This window comes from Podarcis muralis, chromosome 3 (genome assembly GCF_964188315.1).
Source record: "Podarcis muralis chromosome 3, rPodMur119.hap1.1, whole genome shotgun sequence".
Classification (NCBI taxonomy): domain Eukaryota; kingdom Metazoa; phylum Chordata; class Lepidosauria; order Squamata; family Lacertidae; genus Podarcis; species Podarcis muralis.
In genome coordinates, this window is record NC_135657.1 from 99,976,215 (window position 1) to 100,002,429 (window position 26,215).

General features: G+C 43.0%; 1 protein-coding gene across 3 annotated transcripts in view; it reads right to left on the reverse strand.

Annotated features, from left to right (window-relative positions):
• The window catches only part of KLHL29 (kelch like family member 29), a 414,973-nt gene that overhangs the window by 23,496 nt on the left and 365,262 nt on the right, over positions 1-26,215 (reverse strand). For all 3 annotated transcript variants that reach the window (XM_028722349.2, XM_077926403.1, XM_077926404.1), the window contains 4 exons: positions 22,546-22,744; positions 16,010-16,192; positions 14,803-14,983; positions 10,349-10,542 (listed from right to left, as the gene is read on the reverse strand). In XM_028722349.2, coding sequence (XP_028578182.2) covers positions 10,349-10,542; positions 14,803-14,983; positions 16,010-16,192; positions 22,546-22,744 — 757 coding nt within the window. The remainder of the gene's footprint in view (positions 1-10,348; positions 10,543-14,802; positions 14,984-16,009; positions 16,193-22,545; positions 22,745-26,215) is intronic.

Below are 26,215 nucleotides of genomic sequence, written 5' to 3' on the forward strand. Positions count from 1 at the left end.
GGAGGGTTGAGAGAAACTCCAGAATAGCCTGCAGTGGGAAGAGAGAGTAGATCCTTCGTTTTGGCAAGCAGGAATGCTTGCAGCGACAGAACCACAGACAGAATGATTGTGTCAGCATGACAATGAATCCCATTGGCTAAGTCTGGATTCGACTCTTTCTCTTTCTCTCCTGACACAGATACAGATCTGGGGTAACAAGACTTTGGGGGTGCAAGGGCACCCATAACTGCTAGAGTTAGTGCATGTTAGAAATTAATAAATGGTAGAATTTAGATAACAGTGGGAGTATTGAAGGGAAGATGCCAGACCAGTGAAAAAAATATAGGATAAGCTTATTTTCCAGGTTAGGGCTTCGCCTTAAGAATGACTAAGAATGACAAAAGGTGCTGCGAGCAAGTCATTAACCCATCAATGAAAACCATAATCAAAGCTAGAACTTCCCAGCACAGAGAGGGGAGGGTTCCCATGGTTACTGTAGGAGGAGAAAGGTTTAGGACTTCAGTTCCTATGACATGGGAAAACAGGAAAGGGTCCCTGTCATTTTACTTGATACTTGGATCCCGTTGTCCCCCCCCCCCCCCGCAAAGGTCTTTGGAAAGGAGAAGGCTGGAAGAGGAACTCCGGGCAGAGGTCATACAGGGACAGGATCCTCTTGGCAGCCTGGGTCAGAGGCATGAAGATGGTGCTCAGGGTGCCTTTGGAATCCGGTGCTGCACCGCTGGGGGAACAAGCCCCTCTTGAGATGTAATTCTCTGAACTCTCTTCACTGAAGACTTTAGGTGTAAATATGTGTAAATAGGTAAAGGTAAAGGGACCCCTGACCATTAGGTCCAGTCGTGACTGACTCTGGGGTTGCGGTGCTCATCTCGCTTTATTGGCCGAGGAAGCCAGCGTACAGCTTCTGGGTCATGTGGCCAGCATGACTAAGCCGCTTCTGGCGAACCAGAGCAGCGCACGGAGACACAGTTTACTTTCCTGCCGGAGCGGTACCTATTTATCTACTTGCACTTTGACGTGCTTTTGAACTGCTAGGTTGGCAGGAGCTGGAACTGAGCAATGGGAGCTCACCCCGTCGCGGGGATTCGAACCACCAACCTTCTGAACAGCAAGTCCTGGGCTCTGTGGTTTAACCCACAGCGCCACCCGTGTCCTATGTGTAAATAAGCCAAATAAGACCTGGGTGAGTGCCTGGAGCTCCGGGAATCTTACGAAGCCGCTTGGTGGAAATTGGGGTGACGTGTAACAACATATCCATTCTGTGATGGACCATTATTATTTATTTATTGATTAATTATGAAAATCTGTTTGCAAAAACAAAGCAAAACATCAAAGCGGTTTAGAAAAAAGAACATTAACAATGAGATTATCAGCAAAAGCAGTTAAAAACCAACTGTTCGAAACATTAAAAAAAATTAAAATCAACTGTGAGCTCAAAAAAGAAGAGAAAAGATTAAAGCACATGCTAGCGTTCTACATATCAGACAGGCTTGTCAAAACAAAAATGTTTTTAGCAGGTGCTGAGAAGTGTTGTGTAGGCACCTGCCTGATGTCAACAGTTAGGGAGTTCCACGACATCCAAGTATTATATTTATATGAAAGAAACCTATAATAAAGAGGAAACGCAGAAAAGTGACTCTATATCTGCCTGGAGGCTGGACAGAATCGTAAGACAACCCTAGCCAAACAACCGACAGTAATGGGGGCAAGATGACCCTGACTACTAACTGTGGGACGGCAGCCCAATTCCTAGCATAGCTAAGAGAGGAATGAACTGCAAATAGGATAATTAGTAAGTGCTTCTAGGATTTCAGGCAGCTGGCAAGAGCTCTGGCTGCTCACTGAAGCCAAGACTCAGAGAGACCAGCTAGAAGCCTCTTGCAAAGGGAGCACCCAGCATCAGACAAACGGGTGGGGCATTCCAGCAATGAAGGTGCATAGCAAACCGCCCCCCAGGAATGGAAGCAGGAGAAGCAAACAATCAGACCAGTGGAGTACAAGGAGTCAATACTATCTGCACACATAAGAAAGGGAGCTGTTTATTCACTTCCACCTTCCAATCCTATTTGAAGAGCGAGTATGCTATCTGGTTTTCTGCAATTTAAGGGAATAGAAAATGACCCAGAGGCTTAAAACAAAAAAGGATCAACAACGTAAGCCCTCCATATTACTAGCATTCATAATGTTATTTGTGTGTAGTTTAATGTGGAAGTCTATTATTGTAAATCCCATCTGGAATACTTTGTTTTCTGAACCATATCGACTGCCCCCCCCAAGAATTGTACACAAGGCAGTCAAGGGGCTTCCAGAGAAACACAACAAGAGAAGAGAACACCTTAGAAGGGAACACCACGAGGAAGTGGGATTTTTTTGAAAGCATAAATGCTAAAAGGTAAAATTCAAGGAACCAGACTTTTTTAAAAAATGTGGAACACGAAAGCAGGACAATGCTAGCAATTTTCTGATGGCATCAGCTGCCTTTGATTAAGTTACATTCTCACTTTTAACATATCGCTCAGCAACAAACCATTGTCCAGGCCAGGAGTGGCGGTGATCCCAAGAAATTAGTACCTTTTAAAGAGGTACAAAATAAACCTCTCAGTTTCTAGATCTTCCCTTTTCTGCACGGAATTTTGGCACTGCCCATTTCTCTTATCTGCATTATAGTGCATTTGGTAGGAGTAATGTAGGAGCTACCGAAACACAAACTGCACCTTCCTTCTTTTTCAAAAAATACTCTGTGCATAACATAATAATGAATCACTGCTGTTGAACTGGAAAGGCAAAGATGGTTACAAAGATGGTAATTATCACTCAGGTATTTGGGATAATACCAGACTCCCAGCAGCAGCAGCCACCATGGCCAAAGGTCAGGAATGATGGGAGTTGTAGCCTAGTAACATTGAGAGGGCCATAGGTTCCCATCCCAGGTATATGCTAACAAGCAACCTCAGTTTGCCAAGTGCTAGCCCTTATGAAACCCAAACTGCAGCATCCATGAACATGAGGGACATATCCTCATGGGAAACCTTAAGACTTACAGAACAACAGCAAAATCTTTGGGGGAAACATCCTGGAAGGAAAGCCCCCTCAAAAGCACTCCAAAGAGGACTGAAAATGCTCACTGAGCACTGAATGTTGGCTGACTGTTGGTGGGAGGAACAGGAAACTGGAGGAAGGGAAACAGAACAGAGCGGCTGGAACCTTCAACATGAAGCAATTTGGCGCTGCAACATTTTGTTGCAAGGCCCACTTATCTAATTCTAGCAGCACATCCCGTTTTCATGGGAATGTTTCATTAAACTACATGGAAAAGTTGCATCAGGGTATCGTTTTCGAAGATACAATCCCATCACTAAGAACCAATATTCCTTTTTAAGATCCTGATTTGAAGACTGTCTATGGCAGAATTATAATGCATGTTGATGCAAGTTTCCCATATGCACTTGCTGAAATGATGGCTCCAACGTTTATTGCAAATGAGCCCACAATATTGTGCAAGGGCTATTGCACTGTTGATAAGAAGGCTTAGGGGCAGGAGTTAGAGGACAGGACAGATGTTGCAATGAGTGTTCAGTTGTGCTTATATTGCCATCACAGAATATTTATAGTGAGCATGCACAGAAATAGCCAGATAATTCTCTCATATGAAGGGGTAATGGAAAACGCAGGAAACCTGGTATTGGAGCTCTCAGTGGAATCTAAGCTGCTATTTACACAGCTCTCCGCATATTCTAACACACATCAATATCCACCATGGGATCAAAGAAATAAATAATGCCAAGTGTACCATCAGACCTAAATGCAAATGTCTTAGGCTAGCAGCTTCTCTGCCCTTTTTTAAAAGTTGAGAGTAAGATCCAGCAACCCTTAATACCTAAAGACCCCCCTGAGAGGCAAGCTGGAATTACAGACTAGAATGCCAGCCACCCGTTAATACATTCCTTAGCTGTAATTACTGAAAGTGCCACACAACAGACTGGGATCAAGAAATGCTACTGCACAATTTCATGTTATTTAAGTGTTATACTAGTGGGAACTCTGACAAGGGCCACGTTTCCTGGAGTGGAGCTTTAGGTGTCAGGAAATGAGGACTAGTCTTTTATTTTCAATAATACGCTCCTCTCAGTGTGAGCTCACCTTTTACATTACACCAGTCTTCTGCTTAAGCATGTCTTTTGCCAACTGCTCTCATTCCTGAAGACCAGGAGCAAACCCAAACCACCAATTATTTCAATGTGGGGCTGCACACAGTACAAAATGATGTAACTTGGGGTGCATAGGATTCATAAGCAGTGTGGTTTATTGACTGCTTTGGATGCCTGTGCTGGTAAAATACAGTGGTACCTCGGGTTAAGAACTTAATTCATTCTGGAGGTCTGTTCTTAACCTGAAACTGTTCTTAACCTGAGGTACCACTTTAGCTAATGGGGCCTCCCGCTGCCGCCGCGCCACAACCGCGTGATTTCTGTTCTCATCCTGAAGCAAAGTTCTTAACCCGAGGTACTATTTTTGGGCTAGCGGAGTCTGTAACCTGAAGCGCCTGTAACCTGAGGTACCACTGTACCTCTTGCTTGCCTGGATAGAGGATAGAAAAGGATATGTGAGTATATAGTTTGGGACCGTAAAAACTGAAGAATTCTGTCTCCCCTCATTGAGATCTACAGGAGAGACTACGCACAACCGATTGGCAAAGTTATTTCTTCAAGATTTTTTTTGTACTTCTGCAATCCTTGGGCTTCATAGAATTGGAAGGGACCCTAAGGGTCATCTAGTCCAACCCTCTGCAATGCAGGAATCTTGGCTATAGCATCCATGACAGATGCCCATCCAACCTCTGCTTAAAAAAACCTCTGCCCATGTGAGGATGGTGCTGTTTCAGCTATAAAAATAATAGAGAACTGAGAGCTCTATTAGTATCAATGATATATGCCACCCCAACTGTGGCCCTCCCTTTTTAAGGACCCCTGACAATGGCCAACATCTGTGGGGATTTTGGTTGTGCTCTTTTAAAAGTCTTGATTTATTAGTTTTTGGTTCAGTGTTTTATAATGTTTATTATGTGGGTTTTATTTGAATTTTACTGTATACATGCAAAGCATGTTAAATATATGTCATAGATTTTGTTCTAGCATTCCTTTTCTACTTAAGATAAGACTTTAAAAAAAAACAGAAGGAAAGAAAGAACCATTCAGAAAAGTAAATAAATATAAAGCTAGGGAATTAAATTATGTTTCTGCTATAAAAGCTTAAAGTAAATGCCCAGTGAAACTGATAGCATCATCAGTAGCTGCTGACACCATTAATTCTCTAAAAGACAGTGCATTTCCATGTCTATGTTTATCATAGCCTATTCTAAACTGGGACGTGGGTGGCACTGTGGGTTAAACCACAGAGCCTAGGACTTGCTGATCAGAAGGTCAGCAATTCGAATCCCTGCGACGGGGTGAGCTCCTGTTGCTCGGTCCCAGCTCCTGCCCACCTAGCAGTTCAAAAGCACGGCAAAGTGCAAGTAGATAAATAGGTACCTCTCCGGCGGGAAGGTAAACGGCGTTTCCATGCGCTGCTCTGGTTCGCCAGAAGTGGCTTAGTCATGCTGGCCACATGACCCAGAAGCTGTACGCTGGCTCCCTCGGCCAATAAAGCGAGATGAGCGCTGCAACCCCAGAGTCGGCCACGACTGGACCTAATGGTCAGGGGTCCCTTTACCTTTACCTTTTTATTCTAAACTGATAACTACTTTTGTGGAATATGAGCTCTGTAGGTGTTTCAAACTTTCTGGCACACTGCTGGAACATGTTTTAGGATTACTGATTAGAAAGAGAATAAATTACAAACTTATTGCTAGTTCTGAAGAGAATCTCACTTGCTGGCATGCCAACTCATTATAGTTCTGAGTTAAAGAGAATGGCGTCTATATCTCAAAGTGTCGATATAGGTACCTTTTCCATGCTCTGGATTGCTGGTTAGGCCAAGATCTCAGTCAGTGTTTTCATACAACCACTGCTGATTCATCCAACAGAGCGACCTTTTAGGGCAAGAGTTCTCAAACGTTGCCATATGAAGCATCTTTAAGCATTTTAGTTTCTCCAAGTGCAATGCAGGATCAATCAATATTTTTCTCAGTTGTGGTTTTTATCCTTTTGATTCTCAAAACTATGCTGTGTAGGTTTGGTTAAGTGGAAAAAGTTCCTAGCCCAAGGTCATCCAGTGGCCTTTGAGATTAAGGGAAAACTTTGACACTGGTCTCCCCGTAAAAACTCAGTAGTCTAAAATACTATGATTACTATGACTATTGTTCTTATTTTTGTTTATCCCCCTGTTCTTTCCAATGGGAGCCCAGACTGTTGTACAATATAATAAATACAAACCTTACAATAATTAAAGGTTAAGGCAAAGGGACCGCTGACCATTAGGTCCAGTCGCAGACGACTCTGGCGTTGCGGCGCTCATCTCGCTTTATTGGCCGAGGGAGCCGGCGTTCATCCGCAAACAGCTTCCGGGTCATGTGGTCAGCACGACTAAGCCGCTTCTGACGAACCAGAGTAGCGCACGGAAATGCCGTTTACCTTCCCGCCAGAGCGGTACCTATTTATCTACTTGCACTTTGACGTGTTTTCGAACTGCTAGGTGGGCAGGAGCAGGGACTGAGCAACGGGAGCTCACCCCGTCGCGGGGATTCGAACCGCTGACCTTCTGATAGGCAAGTCCTAGGCTCCGTGGTTTAACCCACAGCGCCACCCGCGTCCCTTACAATAATTAAACACATTTTAAATTTCATGTCTAAAACCACACAAAAAATACATAATGCACAATAACAACAATTCACTGAACTTCCCAGGCAACCATTTGTGACCGCAAAGCCCAGGCTGAAAAAACATGCATTTGGTTAATGTCTAAAGCATTATCAATGTGCATACTGAGTGGAATTCAACATAGCGTTAAGTAGGGTATGTGTTAGGAACGAGGTCTGCTTGTGCAATGTGACTTCCATCCTCCTTCAGATCTATTCTTTGGGGTCCCTGAACCCTCAAGGGCAGAATAAGGAGTGTGCGCAGCGGGGAGAAAAGAAGGAAAGTCCTGTTGCACAAGCAGAACTCATTCTGCACATTCGGCAGCTTAGCTGAATCCCACCCACTGGCTCTCATGATGAAGTTCAGTCTTGCTGTGTTTCAGCCTGTCTCCAAACTGTAACTCACCGTATTCTCAGAAAAATTCTAAGAGGAAGCTAAGCAACTGTGAGTTGGAGACATGCTGAAAGAATGAGATTACTAGGTCACCCTTTGGGGAAAACATCTCGGGCAGACTCCATACTACGTGAAAACAGTAAGTCAACAGACTTCACTACATACAAAAAAAAAAAAAAAAGAGCATTAGCTCAGGTGAATTTAATATTCTAGCCCAGGAATTGGGTACACGCACATTTAAGGAAAAAAGAGGAAGCAGAGCTCATAGAACTCCTATAGAATGCCATAATGTCTCTAAGATATAAACCTATGGAAAGCAAAATGTCTGCCAAAAATACCAGGTGTCTTTCGGTCAAAATAACCACAGCAGTGGGAATGGGATTTCTACCTCTTGGCCAACTCCAAGAAACATTCAAAACTGGTGCAGAAGCTTTGTGAACAAATTAAAGTATCACTGCACTGTATTTTACTTCAGCACCCCTTCCCCAATAATCTAATAGCTTTAGGATCCCTTTTTTATTGCAACGATCACATTTCTAGTGGGAGGTTTGTTATCCTTGCCCTTACAAGGGTCTGATCCATTTCTGAAGACGATCATTGAAACTATGTATTCCATCTGTTGTCGTTTTTTAAATGCAAATCAACTTACATTTATTTATCTTTGGGCAAAACAACAACAGCACTGAAATGTTTTCTCCTTCCAAGTATTGTACCGACATTAGCTAATTAGCTACTTTTATTCCAAGGAAGCATAAATATCCTTTCATTATCTGTAGTTCTGACATATTTTTGTTAGGGCATAAAGCTATTTATTTGCAAATTTGCAGTGTACTTTGGGACAGTTGGAGAGTATTTTTTCCCCCCAAGCCTGTATGGGCTGACAACTGCTAGACACTATAACGAGTCTAGGGAATGAGCTGCCGATTTCTGCAGCTCTTCTATTATTTTGGTAAGGAATAAGAACATCCCCCCCCCCTTTTTTTTTGCATAATGCATTCAGTTTTCCAGTCTGCTCAGAGTACACGAAAACCTCATAATGTCACTCAGTGGATTATATGAACAGTGGCACTGTATGCATGTGACAGAAAGAGCCGGGAAATGGGTTTGTTTGCACTGCTGTAATACATAAACATGACTGCCAGTGGATAACGTCCTCCTGCTGGGTGTTTCATACCGCATCATATGCCGGTCATGTCACGTTAGGCTGAACAACAAGAGCAGCCGGGGAACAAGAAAGGGCAATGTTACACCCGCAAATCGATGCTACAAACAAGCGCCAAATTGCTTCTTCCACAGCATCCGAAGAAAGGATGACAAGAGTTAACATAAGGACACGGCTTATTTCAGTTCACAAGTTTCAGGACTTCCATTTAACACTTTGGAACTTTTCTGAGGACTGATTCATACAGCCATTGGAGGGTGGGGGCAGAAAGCAACAGTTATGCGGTATTTCCCATAATTGTAATGTGGAAGCCCACCTTCATGGGGGGGGGGGGAGCAACATTATGTACGGAAGCATACCGTATTTTTCACTCTATAAGATGCACCAGATCACAAGACGCATCTAGTTTTTGGAGGAGGAAAACAAGAAAAAAAAAATTCTGAATCTCAGAAGCCAGAACAGCAAGAGGGATCGCAGCAATTCCTCTTGCTGTTCTGGCTTCTGGGATAGCTGCGCAGCCTGCATTCGCTCCATAAGACGCACACACATTTCCCCTTACTTTTTAGGAGGGAAAAAGTGAGTCTTATAGAGCAAAAAATACAGTAATATCACATGCTACCCTTGTTTGAACACAAGAGCTTCTAGATTCTGTTGTATATTGAACTCTTGCATTTTAACAGAATCTAGAAGCTCTTTCGTTCAAACAAGAAGCATTCAATCTAGAAGCTCTTGCATTCAAACATTTTAACAGAATCCAGAAGCTCTTGTGTTCAAACAAGAAGCATTCAATCTAGAAGCTCTTGCGTTCAAACATTTTAACAGAATCCAGAAGCTCTTGCGTTCAAACAAGGGAAGCATGTGATTTTCCAGCATTACTGTGCCTAAAGGTCTGAGTGGATGGAAAGAGAAGTAACAGCTACACAAGCTCAGGAAACACCTGTTATAATCATATTATATTCGTACAGTACTTGAGTTCGCTTTCTTCACCTCTCCCACTAGGAACCAATAAACTTCAGGGAGTTACTTGCAGAGCTACCAATTGCACTAACTGAACTGCAGTTCGGGATAATATGTACTGATAATACCATGGACCTCCATTGCTTGCATATACACAACTTTGTTAGCCCGATTGATAATCCTGATTGATAACCTTACAAAAAACAAAATTGTTTCCATCATTGCTTTCTGTAATCACATTAACCCTACAAAGACATCCTTTGTGAAATGTTGACCCCGTGTGCAGCTGCTGTGGAAAAAACCCATCGACAGGGATTGAAAATAAAGCCGCCAATGTCATAATGCCATTATAAAAGTCCCCTGGTGCGAACACTCTTGGAAGACTGGGAATGGTTCTGGTCAGCACATCTCAATAGGGATATTGTGGAGTTGGGAAATGTGCAGAAAAGGGCAACCAAAGTGATCATGGGCCTACAGCAACTCCTCTTTGAAGAAAGGTCACAACATTTGGTGCATTGTAGTTTAGGGAAAAGGGTATGAAAAAGAGGAGACATTACAATTATGCATGGTATGAAGAAAAGAGAAGGGGAGGGAGTTTTTCCTCTCACTCTCGTAATACTAGAACCCAGAATCACCCAATGAACAATTCTGGATGTTGGGAGATTCTAGACAAATCAAAGGTTTTTTAATTGTGCTTAGCTAAACTATGGAATTCATTCCATAATGGTGGCCACCAACTTGCATGGCTGTTTAGGCATGTAAGGTGGTCAATGGCTACTAGTCATAATGGCTGCACGATACCCTCCAATACTGGAGGCATTGCGTCTCTGAATGTGAGTTGCAGGAAATCATGGTTGGGGAGAGCTGTGCTCAGGTCCTGCTAGTGGACAGGCATCCGATGTGCTGCTGCAAAAACAGGATGATGGACAAGATGGGTCTTTGGTCTTACCCAGCAGAGTTCCTCTTTTGTTGCTAGCAATTCAGTATCACGGTACTCATTGCTCCCCCCCCCCCCCAGTTATAAATTGAAATCTGTTCCATTTACCTATCATGGGTGACTCTATAAAACTCCATGTATTAGTCTGAGGGACGTATGACTGAAGGACTCCAGCGGCACGGCCAGCCTCATTTACTCCGCCAAACACATAGATCTTCCCACCGCAAACGGTGGCAGCTGCAGAATGCACAGCCTTTGGCAACGGAGCGACTGTCTCCCATTGATTGGTGATAGTATCGTACCTAGAACAGAAAGACATATGAATCAGCCTAGATGCTACGGTGATTGGCACTTGCCAACGGCTAGGCAGGAAAACAGCTTTGCAAATACGTCTTTGCTCTAAACCTACGGCGATGGACAGAAGTTCTATATTCTCGGTGCAGACACTGTCAAAGGAAGCAAGGAGAGTGGGAAAATAATCCAAGCCTATTAACTATGTATGACCCTTATCTCATTATATCCCAGGATTTGAAAAAAATAAATAAATCCATACCCTCTTATTAAGGTGACTTCTACCAATTAATTTCTGCTAATTAGAACAGAGTGAGATTATTCTTGCAAATCAGTTCAGCGATATTCAACGGCAACTGGAGGCAGGCAAGTGTTAAATGCACTGACAACTGTTTAGCTTGAAGATCATCTGATTTTCAGACATAATGCAACATGATAGCTCTCTCTGCCCCAGTAAACTAGCTATGCTGGGGATGCACAAGTTGCCTCTGTTTAATTTTCACTGTGTGGACAAAGCTACCACACTTCACTGCAGGTTGCTGCAGATGTTGATGGGAAATGTGCGGCAGGAATAAGATTTCACCGCTGCATCCATTTCCCCATGTAGCACCGAAGATAAGAATATGCGTTAGAGCGCTAAATTAGTTCTGAGGTCATTGGTATCAGATTTAATTAAGCCATTGACCATAAAGATGTACAGTTAATAAACCATGGATGAAGATTCATTTTAGACAATGTCACCAGTGCAGACACCTATTTTTTAAGCTAACATGGCAGTGATCCAAATAACTCCTGCAAAATGAGCTTGGGAGACAGTAAAAAATGATATGGTTGTTAGGCATCAATATTTCCATGGAATGGCAGCACATCTAGTTAAATAGCAGATTCGTGAACATAATAGCTAGAGCGGTAGATTACAAAAATAAATTACAACTCTCTCTCCCCAAACCGCTTCTCTCTCACACACACTTGCACACACCTCCAATGTTACTGAGAAATAGCAGCTAACAAACATTAAAATTGTTTGGATTCATGTTTCCTGACTCAGGATTATTTTTGTAATGGATTTATTTATTGTTAATAAATACTTTATTTGTTTTAGGTAAAGGTAAAGGGACCCCTGACCATTAGGTCCAGTCGTGGCTGACTCTGGGGTTGTGGCGCTCATCTCACTTTACTGGCCGAGGGAGCCGGGGTACAGCTTCTGGGTCATGTGGCCAGCATGACTAAGCCGCTTCTGGCAAACCAAAGCAGCACACGGAAATGCTGTTTACCTTCCCGCCGGAGCGGTACCTATTTATCTACTTGTACTTTGACGTGCTTTTGAACTGCTAGGTTGGCAGGAGCAGGGACCGAGCAACGGAAGCTTACCCCTTCGCGGGGACTCTGATCGGCAAGTCCTAGGTTCTGTGGTTTGACCCACAGCAGATGGAGACTGCAGATGTTATCATAGGGGCAGAAGTTCCCTTTTCCGTACCCGTTCCAGAGTTTCTCCCGGGGGAATCCCAAGGTTTGCAGAAATCGACATAATTTTATAGTGCTGGGGGAGCGGGTAAGGAAAAGGGAACTTAGCATGTTATTCACTGAAAGAGAATTATTTGAAAATGATTCATAGATGGTATTTAACTCCGAGTAGGTTGGCTAAGATTTATAAAACAGAATCAGATATGTGTTGGAAATGAGAAGAAGTGGAGGGAATCTTTTTCCACACGTGTTGGACATGTATAAAAAGGTAAAAATTTATTGGGAAATGATTAATGACGAATTGAAAAAAATGTTTAGAACTACTTTCCCAAAGAAACCAGAGTCCTTTTTGTTGGGGATAACCCAGAATGAAATTCCTAAGTGTCAGAAAAGGTTATTTATCTATGCAACAACTGTGGCCTGTGTTTTGTTAGCCCCAAAATGGAGAGGGAGAGAGGTCCCAGCTAAAGAGGATTGGCAACTTAATTTGACAGAATATGCAGAACTTGCAGATTTAGCATACAGAATAAGAGAGCAAGAAGAACATTTATTGAATATATGGAAAATAACTGCATACAGCTGAAAACGCTGGCAGCATTAAGATAAATTCAACAGAGTAAATAATTTTTGATGGATGTAAAAGTGGAAAACTGATTTGAATGGTTACAGTAAAATATGCAGGGATATGTAAAATGAACCATGGAAAGAGAAGAAGGGAAGTCATTGGATATTTTAAAGTTTGCAAAATGTATATTTGGAATTGAAAAATTGAAAATTCAATAAAAATCATTATTTTAAAAAAGCCTTGGGATTTCCCCAAGCCTATTGATACCTTTCTCTTGTGCATGGGTATCAAGCAACAGCACTCACACCTGAACATAAGAAAGATTTCTGTTACTACTACTACTACTACTACTACTACTACTACTACTACTACTACTTTAATAGCCTCAGTCTCTTTCCCCTCATTTCTGTCATTTTGTGTTTCTCTCTTTACACAGTCTTACTGTTAAAGTCTTTTTAAAATTTTACTCTGCAGCTCCCGCTGAGTGGGAAAGGGTCTGTGCATTATCAACCTCTCTTTCTCTCTCCAAATTGTATCTCAACACACATCAATTTTTCCTAGCCTTCTCCTCTTAATTTCTCTCTGTCTAGGTTAACAGCTTTATGGGCGAATGCTTTAATTTACTTCTGTTTCAAAGCCTTTGCACGATCATTATCTAGAGTTTATATATTATACCTTCACCATTATTCAGAGTACAGCTTACAGAAAAGCAGTCATGGAAAAATAAAGCTGTATTGTGTATCAAGGTGGTCTTTCCCTTCCCACATGACTAGTGACATTTTAAACCTTTGTCCTGACCGATTCAATTTTCTGTACGCTTTTCTCCTCTCCTTTCAAAGAATCTTCTGCCTGAAGTGTTACTGGTCAAGAGCTGTTTATAGAATTCTTTTTGAGATATCAAGGTAGCAAAATATTTGTTGGGAGAGTAATGAAAACACAGAAACACTATGAATCCCTTTAAGGGCTTCTGTCCAGTTCTGCATAATAAACTGAAGCAATCACAGCTCAAAGGACTCCCCAGTCCAGTCCAGGTGCAGATCTTTATCTGATCTTATTTTTCACAAATCACACCACAGAAAGCAAGAGAGTTGAAGAAATCCCCATCAAAACAACCTGCCCATCCCTGCCGAAGGAGAAAGCCCGTTTTCCTGATGGATAAGCATGCAGAACGTGTTTGCACTGAGCTTAGAATTTTATATTAATAGAGCCAGAGACATACTTCAATGCTGAAATATATGTATATATAATCAGGACTGAGGGATCTTCATCAAAGAGAGAGCTGGTACAGCATAGTGGGCATATCATTCCTCCAAGGATCTCCAAGCAGCATACACCCCGCCCCTTTCATCTTTACATCCACCCTGTGAGATAGGTGAGGCTGAATGTGCAAGTGACTGGCCCAAGGATACCCAGGGAGTTTCATGGCAGAGTGAGAAATTCATTCTGGGTCTCCTCAGTATTAAGACCGACATTCTAACTGCAGCATCACACTGGCTCTGTATAAAAGTTCCCAGTTCTAATCTCAGAATGTTGAGTAAGGGACAGGCCCTTTAAAAATTTCAGACAGGCTCTCTGGCAGGTGGGGGGGCAGAGCCGCTGGAAGGGGTCCTGCCAGTCTTCAGATCACTCTGGTCGTTTACTGAAACCTTGTCTTCCAAAGCTCAGTCAGTAGGGTTCTCTGCAACTCTCCCAGCCTGACCTAGCCTTGGACAATCTTACCACTTCTCCAAGAACAGAACAGGGAAGCTAGCACTACTGACCTACCCTAGGGGTGCCAACTCGAATAATCAATCACATGACATGGCACACGGACACCATTTGAATGGCACTGCCCATCAACTTGGTGGGGCGGCCCCCTCAAATATTTTATGGGAGGGCGAAGTGACCTTGACCCCTAGGAGTTGGCTCCTAGGCAAACCTCATAGGGATGTTGTAAGTTTTCAACACATAATGTGTGCAAAGCGGTCTGAACACTCTGCTGTACTAACAATGACAATGACAAAATCTTCAAAATGACTAAACTCGCTCTCCCTGATGAAATGCTTGGCTTAAGAGTGGATTTTTGAAATTTACATTTATATTAGCAACTGGGACTCCTTATTTTCAGGTATTTCGCCAAGTTATGGTTCAGTGAGCATTTATTTATACTGAATTCTGCATAAAGAATGTGAAATGATGCCACTTTTTTCAACAACATTACGAATCAGCCATGGGGGACGGTATATTAATAGAGCATCTTTACCTCTCCACGTGATCAACGTTGCCTGCTACACCAAGGCCTCCAATGGTATATATTTTCCCATCATACACCAGGCTGTTGTGCCGACACCTCGGGACTGTCATTCGGGAAACGAGATTCCAGTTATCGAGTAGTGACATGTAACACCAGACGTCAGAGAGTGTGACTCCAGACTCCATGCCACCTGCCCTCGGTATGTAGAAGGGGAAAAGAACCAGTGACTTGGCGGGAAAGCAGCTCTTGGAGCCTATTACAGTACAAGCCAGTTGCAATGCAATATCTTCTTCCAAATGACACTTGACTAATTAAAATAAATCACCCTCAATTGCAAGCATCTGTTCAGATGATGCAGATTGGTGTCATTTATTCATGTATCCCAAAGGGTTTTATTTTTATTTTTAAAGGCTGTCATGATATCAGACTAGGCAGGACATTTGCATATGGGAATATGCCCAGGCGGCATTCATAAATAACCTGCAGTCTATTCAATTACACATCCAACTGGTATGAATTGACTAAGCAGCTAGCTAGGCGCTCTCTCGTTGGAAACAGCAAAGTGTCACACCACTTAGAAAAAAGGATGTACAGAGGGGCCCTTCTCAACACCCCTGATACTGACACAAAGTTCGATAAACGAGAACTTCCTTGAAGAGTCACATCCAATGCTATAGTGTATGCAAGTAAAATTATGCTACTTATAGAACATATTGTACAAATCAGTCGTCTAGGTGCTTGGAAAAAGGGAAAAGTGTCAAGCACTGTGTTAATGAACTCTGCCAGTGACAAGAGTTTGTTCATTTTCACCGGAACCAAGAAGAGGGTTGCAGTTCATTTTCAACAAGAGATTTCAAAGACGAACGAGAGCAAGCCTCCTTGTAAGCAAATATGGTAAGTGTAGGTCAGGTATGCAACAGCTCAGTCAAACAGATTCGAGATGCAGAAACCTGTCATTTAGATCCAGCGCCCGCCAATGTTTTACAATGCGGTTGCAATAGCAAGGGGAAACTTTTCGCATGCTTGACGGGGTGTTGAGCCTATCCTTTGCAGGTTACAAGTGCCGAATGCACTGGGGAGGAAATCTGAGCTGATGTGAAATGGAATGTGATAAAAGGAAGTCTCTCTTTTCCCAGCGAGCTGGCACATAATTCATCCTCGTTTGGCCTGTCACACAGCCTTCCAAATAGACAATGCCCTTCTCACCACTGCTCACCTGAGAGATAGACGTTGTCTCCAGCGCTCACCACGCTGAAAAACTCCCTGTCGTAGAAGGGCAGGCTGGCCAGGGGGTACCATTTGTTGCTCTGAGGGTTGAAGCACGTTACTGCTGTTAAGGCGCGTTGATTCATCCCGATCATTTGACGTCCTCCGACGAGGACTATTACTTCAGCCACACCTAGGATGTAAAGTGAAATATATGCATTTACGGTTTTATATGCCTGTAACTTGCCTTGCAGTTCATAACAATGAAGGGCAGGATAGATAGATACAATATTTCAAACGCACACCCCCTTTTAAAAATAGGTTATTGCTAACATTAAAAGAAAAACAACAGCAGTGATATTAAGGCTGTAATCCTATACCCAGTTTCCTGGGAGTAAGCCCCATTGAGCTCAATTGATTTACCTCTGAGTACACATATATAGGATTGTGCTGTAAATCAGCATAAGAGATCACCCTCAAGGCTAAAAGTTCTTTTTTATTCATTTAATAATCAATTTTTATGAAAGGTTTTCAGCGTAAAATACAGTAAAAGCCAAATGAGAAAAATATTGCATTGTCTTTTCCTTTCTGTTTTCTTCTTTTTGCTCCTCTTATATTTTTTCTAAATGTTCTAAAGTACTATGCGATCGTTCCATTTTTCACCATCCCCAATGCAGACTTGAATAATTACTTCATATTTACTAATAATGCAATCCTATGCATAATAACTCTGTGTTGAATGGTTCACTGCTTTGCAAGTGTGTTTAAGTGCCTTAAGGTGTAACTGTGAACCAGCTTGTTATGGAGTGAGCTTCTGGGTCAGTATACGTAGGTTTGAATCTAAATAAATGGAAAGTGTTCTGACAGGTATCTAAATCATGCAAAACGATCTAGTGAACTTCTTTAGAGGCCAATGTGATCTTAAATAGAATAGGAGCCAACTCCTAAGGTCAAGGTCCTTTCGAGCCCCCAATAAAATATTTGAGGAGGCTCCCCCCCCCCAAGTTGAGGGGAATTCTGATTCAAATGGGTGGGTGGGTGCCACATCATGTGATTGATTATGTAGGGCAGGGGTCATCATCATCAACAACAACAACAATTTACCGGTATTTATATGCCACCCATCTGACTGGGCTACCCCAGACACTTTGGGGAGCTTCCAACAAATTAAAACACAAATTAAAACACAGTAAGAATCATAGGAGGCAATTCTAGGGGGCCGTGGATGCTTGGGCACCCACAATAATATAATTGTGGGGACTGGGCACTCACAAAGTCAATGAGAAAAGCTAGTAGGTAGCAGCGGTACTGCCTCCGAGAGAGAAGGAGTTTAGCTCCACCCTCTGCAGCCAGCCAGTGAAGCACCCTTTTCCACGGGAATAGGCTCAGACTCAAGAGACAGGGTCTCTCTGCCTCTGAGTCTGAGCCCCTCCCTGCGGAAAAGGGTGCCTCACTGGCTGTGGGGAGGAGGAGGAAGAGGAGCCACAGCCGCCAACCTCCACAACGCAGACTTGCACGTAGTGCGTGCGATGTCACACGCACTACATGCAGGTGTGTGTGTGTGTGACATCGCACGTCTGCGTTGCAGTGGTGTGCATCCACAATCCTGAAAGCAATCTGGCATCCCTGGTAAGAATCAAACATTCCTGAGCTCACCTGCCCCCCCCCCCCATATTTTATTCAAGTTGGTGCCCTCGATGCAGAGCCAGGTACAATTTGCCCAGTGGGGCGCAGTCTCAGCAACAGTCTGTTACTGAGAGGGTGAGGGGCAAGACAGCAGCAACACTGGGACTGTGTGTTACACTACTACACCATTAGAAATGCTTCATTGGCTGTGCTGGTGCGCTGCACGGCCCTGACCTTGCCCCCCCATCTTGTCTGCCCGCCTCCCAGTAAGCAGCAGCACTGCTGCTTACTGAGCCATTCTGGGCCATTCTTACTGCATGCTTACTGGGCAGGCCATTCTCATGCACAGCTAGGTTAAGGGGTAAGAGGAAGACCAAAGCAGAACGTACTACAGTGGTACCTCTAGATGCGAACGGGATCCGTTCCGGAGCCCTGTTCGCATCTAGAAGCAAACGTAACCCGTGTCCGCGCATCTGCGCGGGCCACGTTTTGGCGCTTCTACACATGCGCATGACGTCATTTTGAGCATCTGCGCATGCGGCAAAACCCAGAAGTAATGTGCTCTGTTACTTCCGGGTTGCCGCGGAGCGCAACTTGAACGTGCTCATCCCGAAGCATATTCAACCCGAGGTATGACTGTACTTATTGCAAAAACTGAAATAAAAAAAAAGTCAAGCCAACTGTCCAAAAATACCAAATGTATTCTAATCAAGGACAAAACATCTTCAATCATTCATTGCACTGATTTCTTTAAACACTTTACAGTGGTACCTCTGGTTACGTACTTAATTCGTTCCGGAGGTCCGTTCTTAACCTGAAACTGTTCTTAACCTGAAGCACCACTTTAGCTAATGGGGCCTCCTGCTGCTGCCATGCCGCCGGAGCACAATTTCTGTTCTCAACCTAAAGCAAAGTTCTTAACCTGAAGCACTATTTCTGAGTATGTAACCTGAAGCGTATGTAACCTGAGATACCACTGTACTGGCTTTGCTTGCATGAAAGTCAAGACTTCTATGTCATTCCTCCAAGGGTTTCAAGATGGAAGCATACATGGATTTCCTTTCAATGCATCCTCATGACAACAACCCTGCGAGGAGGAGAAGGCTGCAAGAGAATGACTGGCCCAAGGTCATCCAGCCTTGTGACTGAATTGGGCAATGGGGGGTGGGGTGCTAAAAATTATGTGAGTCTAATGGTTAACCCAACCCTAAGAGCATGCACCCAAACCACTGTTTACAGTCTTTGTCCCATATATGTCAGAAACTGGAAAAGCAGTTTTCTCTTGCGTTATATTTGCGTATGTCTTATGAGAACATAAGGAGATCAGGAACATTTTCAAAAGGTACCCATACATCCTCTGGTAGGAAGATGTCTATGTGCTATTATCCTCTATGCATTTAATCACTTTGTAAAGTTATATATATAAAATGGCAGGAAAAACTCATCACCTGTGCCAAATCTAATGTGATTGTAATGAATGACCTCAAGAGGGCATTGCAAATACTGCAATACTCACAAAGGATTTAAATACCTTTTGCAAGTACATTAACAGTTCCACATAATTGGACTTCGACCTACAAAAATAATCACTCCCTTCCCCTTATCCCTGGAAAATTACTTTTCTTTAATCAACAAGCTTCTGAAAATAGCATGCATTACACCTATAATTTTATCTGCAAACATTAAATAGGCACTTTTCAAAAATACTTTCGACCAATAAACCTATTAGCCAACCCCTGCTAAGGGGTTTGAGAGTGAGCAGTTATTGAAAATCGTATGTGTTTCATATTTCCCATATATTCCCTGATTAAACAGGGTCTCTACAAACTAAAAAGGATGCAACTCGACATATAATTTCCTGCCGTTCTGATTCTCCTAGGCAGGATGAAGCAACTTCGAAAAGGCGTTCTGTATTCCTTGCACATACAAATCTACCGTACTATCTTCCAATTTAATAGGCGCACAGAAAAGTTTAGCACTGCTGTGGTAAAAACTGAGTTGTGTCTTCATATTCCCGAGAGAATAAGGCACAGCAACTGAAGCTATTCTCTTTTTACTGATTTATTTTCAGTATTTCTATCCTGCCTTTATATGAAAATATATTCAAGGCAGCAAACAGGTAAGGGGGGGGGGAATTAAAATAATATATTAAAAATGATAAATTTTCAATAACAGTAAAAACAGAGTTAAGGGGGTGTGGAACCAACAATTGCTATAGAAACACCAGCAGTCAGAAACCGGTTTAATAAACAGTATCTGAAAATGCTGGCTGAAAAATACAAGTTTAAGTTGCTTGCTGAGAGGCGGAACTATTGGAAAGTGTTGAGCCATAATCTTCCTAACAGTGCATTTCTCTGAAGGTCTACTCTCAGATGAATGTCTATTCACACTGTAAATCATTCAACAGATGACTGCAAAAAATGATGGAGGAGAGGGCTATCGGCAGCTACTAGTCACAATGGCTATGCTCTGCCTGCATAGCTGAGTCTCTCATTGATGAGTCTCTTAACATCAGGCTTGTAGGATCGAGCCCCATGTTGGGCTAAAGATTCCTGCATTGCAGGGGATTGGACTAGATGACCCCCAGAGTCCTCTCCAACTCTACAGTTCTATGATTCTATTATACGCATATTCACACAGAAATAAAACCTATTGAAAAATGAGGCTGCAATCCTATATACATTTATCTAGGAGTAAGTCCCATTGAACTCAATGTGGCTTCCATCTGTGTAAACATGCCTAGGTTCAGTCTGTTGTGTATATTAAGCATAACGGCTGGTTGTTTTGTACGTTAACCACTCCACGACCCTAACATGCACTTTATAGGTCTAGATATTATAAGCATTTCCATTAATTGGCTCAGTTGGTTAGCGCATGGTGCCAATAACGCCAAAGTTGCAGGTTCGATCCCCATATGGGACAGCAGCATATTCCTGCACTGCAGGGAGTTGGACTAGATCAGTGGTGTCCAAACTTTTTTTGAAGAGGGCCAGATTTGATGAAATGAAGGGCTGTGGGGGCCAACCAAAGTTGTTGAGCCGGATTAAACCAACCGACAGGCCAGATTGGGCCCCCAAAATGGACTTTGGACATGACTGGACTAGATGATCCTCAAGGTCCCTTCCAACTCTACAGTATGTGATTCCATAATATATAGTCCATGACCTCCTCTGGCCCCACTGTTGCCCTCCTCTCCCCCTGCTCACTCCCCTATTCATGCCACTCCTTCCTGCTATCTATCTATCTATCTATCTATCTATCTATCTATCTATCTATCATCTTTCTTTCTTTCTCTTTTTTCTTTTTCTTTTTCTTCTCCTTTGCTGTGTGATAATGGCACAATATAATATCACCAAGGCAACTATCTGTAAATAAACATTAAATGTCCATAAAAATGGCAAAAGTAGTTTCTTTCCCAAATAGGTTTTATCTTAAACAAGCGCAAATGCAGTAGATAAAGAGTTCAATTGTGATATACCAGTGGTTCAGTGCTTGGATGTTGTTCCGGTAATCCGACGTTTTGTCGCTAAAGAGCTTAGTCTTCAAGCTTTGTAGAAAATAATATACACGAGAAGATAGTATGCAAACGACTTAAAGCAGGGGGTATATCTGTCCCCATCTGCATGTTTCCATCAGGAGGAGCATAGGAAAGAGGACGATGGCCTTCAGTTTGTTAAACCTCCTTCAGTTTGTTTGTGACTTCTCCAGCACCTTGGCTCTGAGAAAGGGCCAAATGAGTGCTCTTCTTCAGAATGAGGTATGCTGGACAAGGTGGCCAGGAGAACATTTGCATCGCAACCACAGTTTGCCACAACAGCTTCTTAAGCAGCTATTCTTTAGTGTTGACCTTGAATGGCCTCGGCCCTTTCTCCACCTCCACCATCCAGCCCAGACACGGAGGTCCAGCTCTGAGGGCCCTCTGGTGGTTCCCTCACTACAAAATGTTAAGCTACAGGGAATCTGGCAGAGGGCCTCCCATCAGAAGTCAGATAAACAACTATTTGACTTTTAGAAGACTTCTAGAAGACATCCCCTGTTCAGGGAAGTTTTTCATGGTTGATGTTCTATTGTGTTTTTAATATTTTGTTGGAAGCCGCCCAAAGTGGCTGAGGCAACCCAGTCAGATGGGCTGCATATGAATAACAAAATTACTATTACTGTTATAATTATTAGACAGCTTTCCTAACTGCAACAGCAATCAGAGGTGGTGGTGCAGGTATTCTCTTGGCCACAACCCCTGGAATGCCAGGTTCTGAGAAGAAATATACTACTGGCTTTTCCTCAGAGGGTCCCAAATGAGGCAGGAAGGTGGAGGCAGGTGGTTAGACAGCAGTGTCTGCTCACCACTATATGAGCCCAGCAGTTTGCAAACGGGCAGCAGGTCAGGCTGAAGAGAATCCCTCAGCCAGTGCCTGACACGGATGACCTCTGGCACCGGACCTGTATGTAAAGAATATATGGTCTTGTTTAAGACAAACTTAGTATCTTCCATGATACAGGGGCTTTGAAAGGGGATCAATACCAACAATTGGTGTCTGACAAAGCAGCAAACATAGCTCTCCCCCCAACTAATGGCGCCGAGCTGTTTTGAAAATATGGCCGGTTTGTGAAAGAAAACCAACTGCTGGTGACTTAGCACCTGATCTGTGGTGATGAATGATCCCTCTCTCTGCCACAGGGGGAATCAGTGTCAGAGCCTGAAGTAGAACTGCAGGGTTCCTGATTTCACAATCTGCAACTCAGGCTGTATCTTGGAAGTGCCACGGAGAGAGCGCGAAAAGGAAGTAATTTAATCTTGCAACCATATGCAGACCGTAAATAGTCCGCCTGACCTGTCCCTGTCCCGTCAATAACTGCAGGGGGGGAAAAGAGAGAAAGATAGGCCCCAGAGTTTCAGCTCTGAAGCGAGCTGAGCTGTACCTGCTGATAACCTGGGTCGGGTTCTCGGAGTCTGCATCTCTTGCCGGGCGTGAGGCAACATGTGATAACGCTTCGCTTCATTCACTAGATCCCGGCAGGCCTCTGAAGACTTTATCAACTCCTCATTGTCAACAACGTTTAGCAGATAACTGGGATGGATGAAGGGTAGGCGGACCACTGCCAGCAACTCAGGAGCATACTGAAAAAGCAAATGTAACAACTACTTTACACAACTGGGTTGTCAAGGACTCTTCGCTGCTTTCCCCCCTCCTGTTTGGGACACGGTGACATTCAAACTGACCCCACCTTCAACTTTTGTAAAATGCATTTTCCGTGGCTCCCCCTTCTCAAAAGGCAATTTGGAGTCAGTTGAAGACAACACTCCCCCCCCCCCCAATGAATCTTTCTATCTACCTCTCTGCTTCACTACCATCAAAGTCTTTTTAGGTCTCACAGTGGAAAAATAATCTTCAAAAGATAGCAGCTCTTGTTCTACACTCCTGCACACATATATTTCAAACTAAAAACGGATGGTGAATTTATGCTGAATTTATACCCCTTACACAGAGGAGACCTGCTATAATCTTTCCAGTTTCCTCCGTTAACCTTGAAATTTAAGACCGGCTGCTTGGTTTCAAACAAATAGCTATTCTAGTGGCATTTTAAATGTCAAAAAAGTTTATGTTTATAGAAAGTCTAAGGTGAATGCTTGAATGATGACATTGGTTTTGATAAAGCATGGGTTTTTGTTCACTGGCAAAACAAATATGTTCTTCCAGGTTTCGCTAGAAGTCAAACTCCAGGAGCTAATAATCAAATGCAGATGGCATATCTCCATCTTTCTGCATAAATAAAATAAACTTTATAGTGCAAAGGACATTTAAATGGCTGGAAACATCCATCACCAGCCAAGGCTTAACAGAAAGCAAAAGCACAACAGAGAGAAAATTGCATGTTATAAAATGAAGAATTCATGGAATGATTTATTTTTCTAACTGTTCATTCTCCTAAATATCACATACTGCCTCAGAGCAAAATGCGCACAGCATTTGGTGAATGTGCTGGCAGGCAGAGCACAGGAAGAAAAAGCAGATTGGTACAAAAGAGGAAAGATGATTAAGAACAGTCAAGGATGTCGCTAGGACAATGCACTGATGCACTGGAAACAGACATTTCTTTAAGGACCCCAGAGCTGCCAAACGAGCACCTGTGATCTTTAGGCAACTGGGAACATTCGGTATAATTCATAACTCCTTCCTTAGATAATTGTTCACCCTTAGAGAGAGGTTGACTCTAATGGAGAAAGGATGATAATGACTGAGAGTTGAAGAAGCTGAAAGATTTGTGAGGAGTGCAAATTAGTACCACACCTAATGCCCCAAACATGCATAATTCCAGTTTTCTAGACAGTGATTTAAAAATTGGATTCATAAGAAGTGTTCTGCAAATATGTGGTTAGTAGCTGCCACCACCATTGATCAAGTAATTCCAAAAATAATTTGAAATCCCTCCCCGCAATAGGACATTAACCTCTCCATTTCCAGAGCTCCAATGGTCTGATTACAAACTATAATACTACAAGTAATAATTGGCTCAGTGAGACAGAAAGAAGATAGTTGGATACCTTTTTTAAACAACAACAACACCCAAATAAATCCTGTTTGCTTAACAAACTGGCTGAGATGGAAATAAGAAGGGATTTAAAATGCTGCTTCTCAGGTTTTGCACCAAGCTAACACCCAAGTACTGAAACCTCTGAAAACCCACTTATTTAATTATTTGCCTATCTAACTAATAACACAAAAATGATCCATAGGACAGAATAGGCAAGCAAGAGACCTATGCAAGCTTCTAGTGTTTTACCTGCCATCTTGCCACTGTAGCTGGAAAGACCTGCTGGGATTCAGATTTTAAAATGCCTTGCCTTTTCAGAAGCAGGAAATGTTGCAGCACAAGGAGCAAAATAAGGACCCGATTCTGCATGGAGTTACTTCCTAAATGTACACAGTAAAGGTAAAGGTACCCCTGCCCGTACGGGCCAGTCGTGTCCGACTCTAGGGTTGTGCGCCCATCTCACTTAAGAGGCCGGGGGCCAGCGCTGTCCGCAGACACTTCCGGGTCACGTGGCTAGCGTGACAAAGCTGCATCTGGCGAGCCAGCGCAGCACACGGAAACGCCGTTTACCTTCCCGCTATAAAGCGGTCCCTATTTATCTACTTGCACTTTGACGTGCTTTCGAACTGCTAGGTTGGCAGGCGCTGGGACCGAGCAACGGGAGCGCACCCCGCCGCGGGGATTCGAACCGCCGACCTGACGATCGGCAAGTCCTAGGCGCTGAGGTTTTACCCACAGCGCCACCCGCGTCCCTATGTACACAGTAGTCATTGCTTAAGTAATATGAAACATTCTTACACAAGTGGGGGCACACAATTGCGCCTGCACCATTTCATACTGGAGCTTTGCATTTTAAAATACCCAAAGTCAGCTAGTCATGGTGTCACACTAGGATCCGGAAAACCATGATTCAGATCCCCACTCAGCCCTGAAGCTCACTGAATGACCGTAAGCCTTTCTGCACTTATCATTTATAATGATACAGCTGCTGTTTGAGCCAACATTTAGGAGTGAATCAGTACCTGGTCTCTGTATCATCCAGAAGCGGCAGCTCAACTGCGGTTACAAAAGAGGGACAAGGTATGGGCCCATAGTTCCCTGATTTGTAGGGCTCCAGAGACAGCATCTTTAAATCGTCTCACTACAACCTCTTCCAGGCTAATGGAACAAAGCCATCTTTCAATGACTGTTGCCGAAAGCCCACAAAGGATGTTCTCTGTCTCTTCTTCCAGTGTTAAAACAATATAGCCACATGTTGCCTGGGATAAACTCTGGCAACAACTGCTGAAGCAATCAAGAAAAGAGCTCACCCAACTTTGTTTAATTAGATTAGTGAGGAAAATTCATCCTGTTTCTCTCCCTTTGTGTGAGCTTGTGCCTCATTGCGAAAATAATGATGATGATGATAATAATAATAATAATAATAATAATAATAATTAGAACAGGTTGTTCTGTTTCAGTGTCACTTGTTTGAAGCTAATGTCATAAGACTCTGATCTCCCTTCCTCCTGCACAGTTTCTAGCAGTCATTGATCAATCTCTTAAAAACAAACAAACAAGCAAGCAAGCAAGCAAGCAAGCAAGCAAGCAAACAAACAAACAAACAAACAAACAAACAAACAAACACAAAGGTGTTTTAGAATATATAATCTCACTGCCCCTGAAAGAGGACAAAGACTTCTCTCATATATATATATATATATATTATGTGTGGCATTGTGTGTGTGTGTTTTCTCCTTTCGGCTAGCTCTTTTAACCAATAAGGCTGAGGACAAATTTCATTTGGCTTTACTGATTTAAATACATTCATACAAAGAAGGCACTCCATAGCTTATTTCTCTCCATTCCTGACCTATGATTGCTTTTTTAGGGCTCAGCTGGCTTCAGTGGCTAGAAACCAGCTCTTGATGGTTAGGCAGCTATGAACCCTATTGGACCAAAATGACTTCATAATCTGCTAACTTCCAGATTGAATAATTATGATGTGTTCTATGTGGGGCTGGCCCTTTAAAACAGATTACTGGCTAGGGTTTCCCTTTAGTCCTCATATAACCTG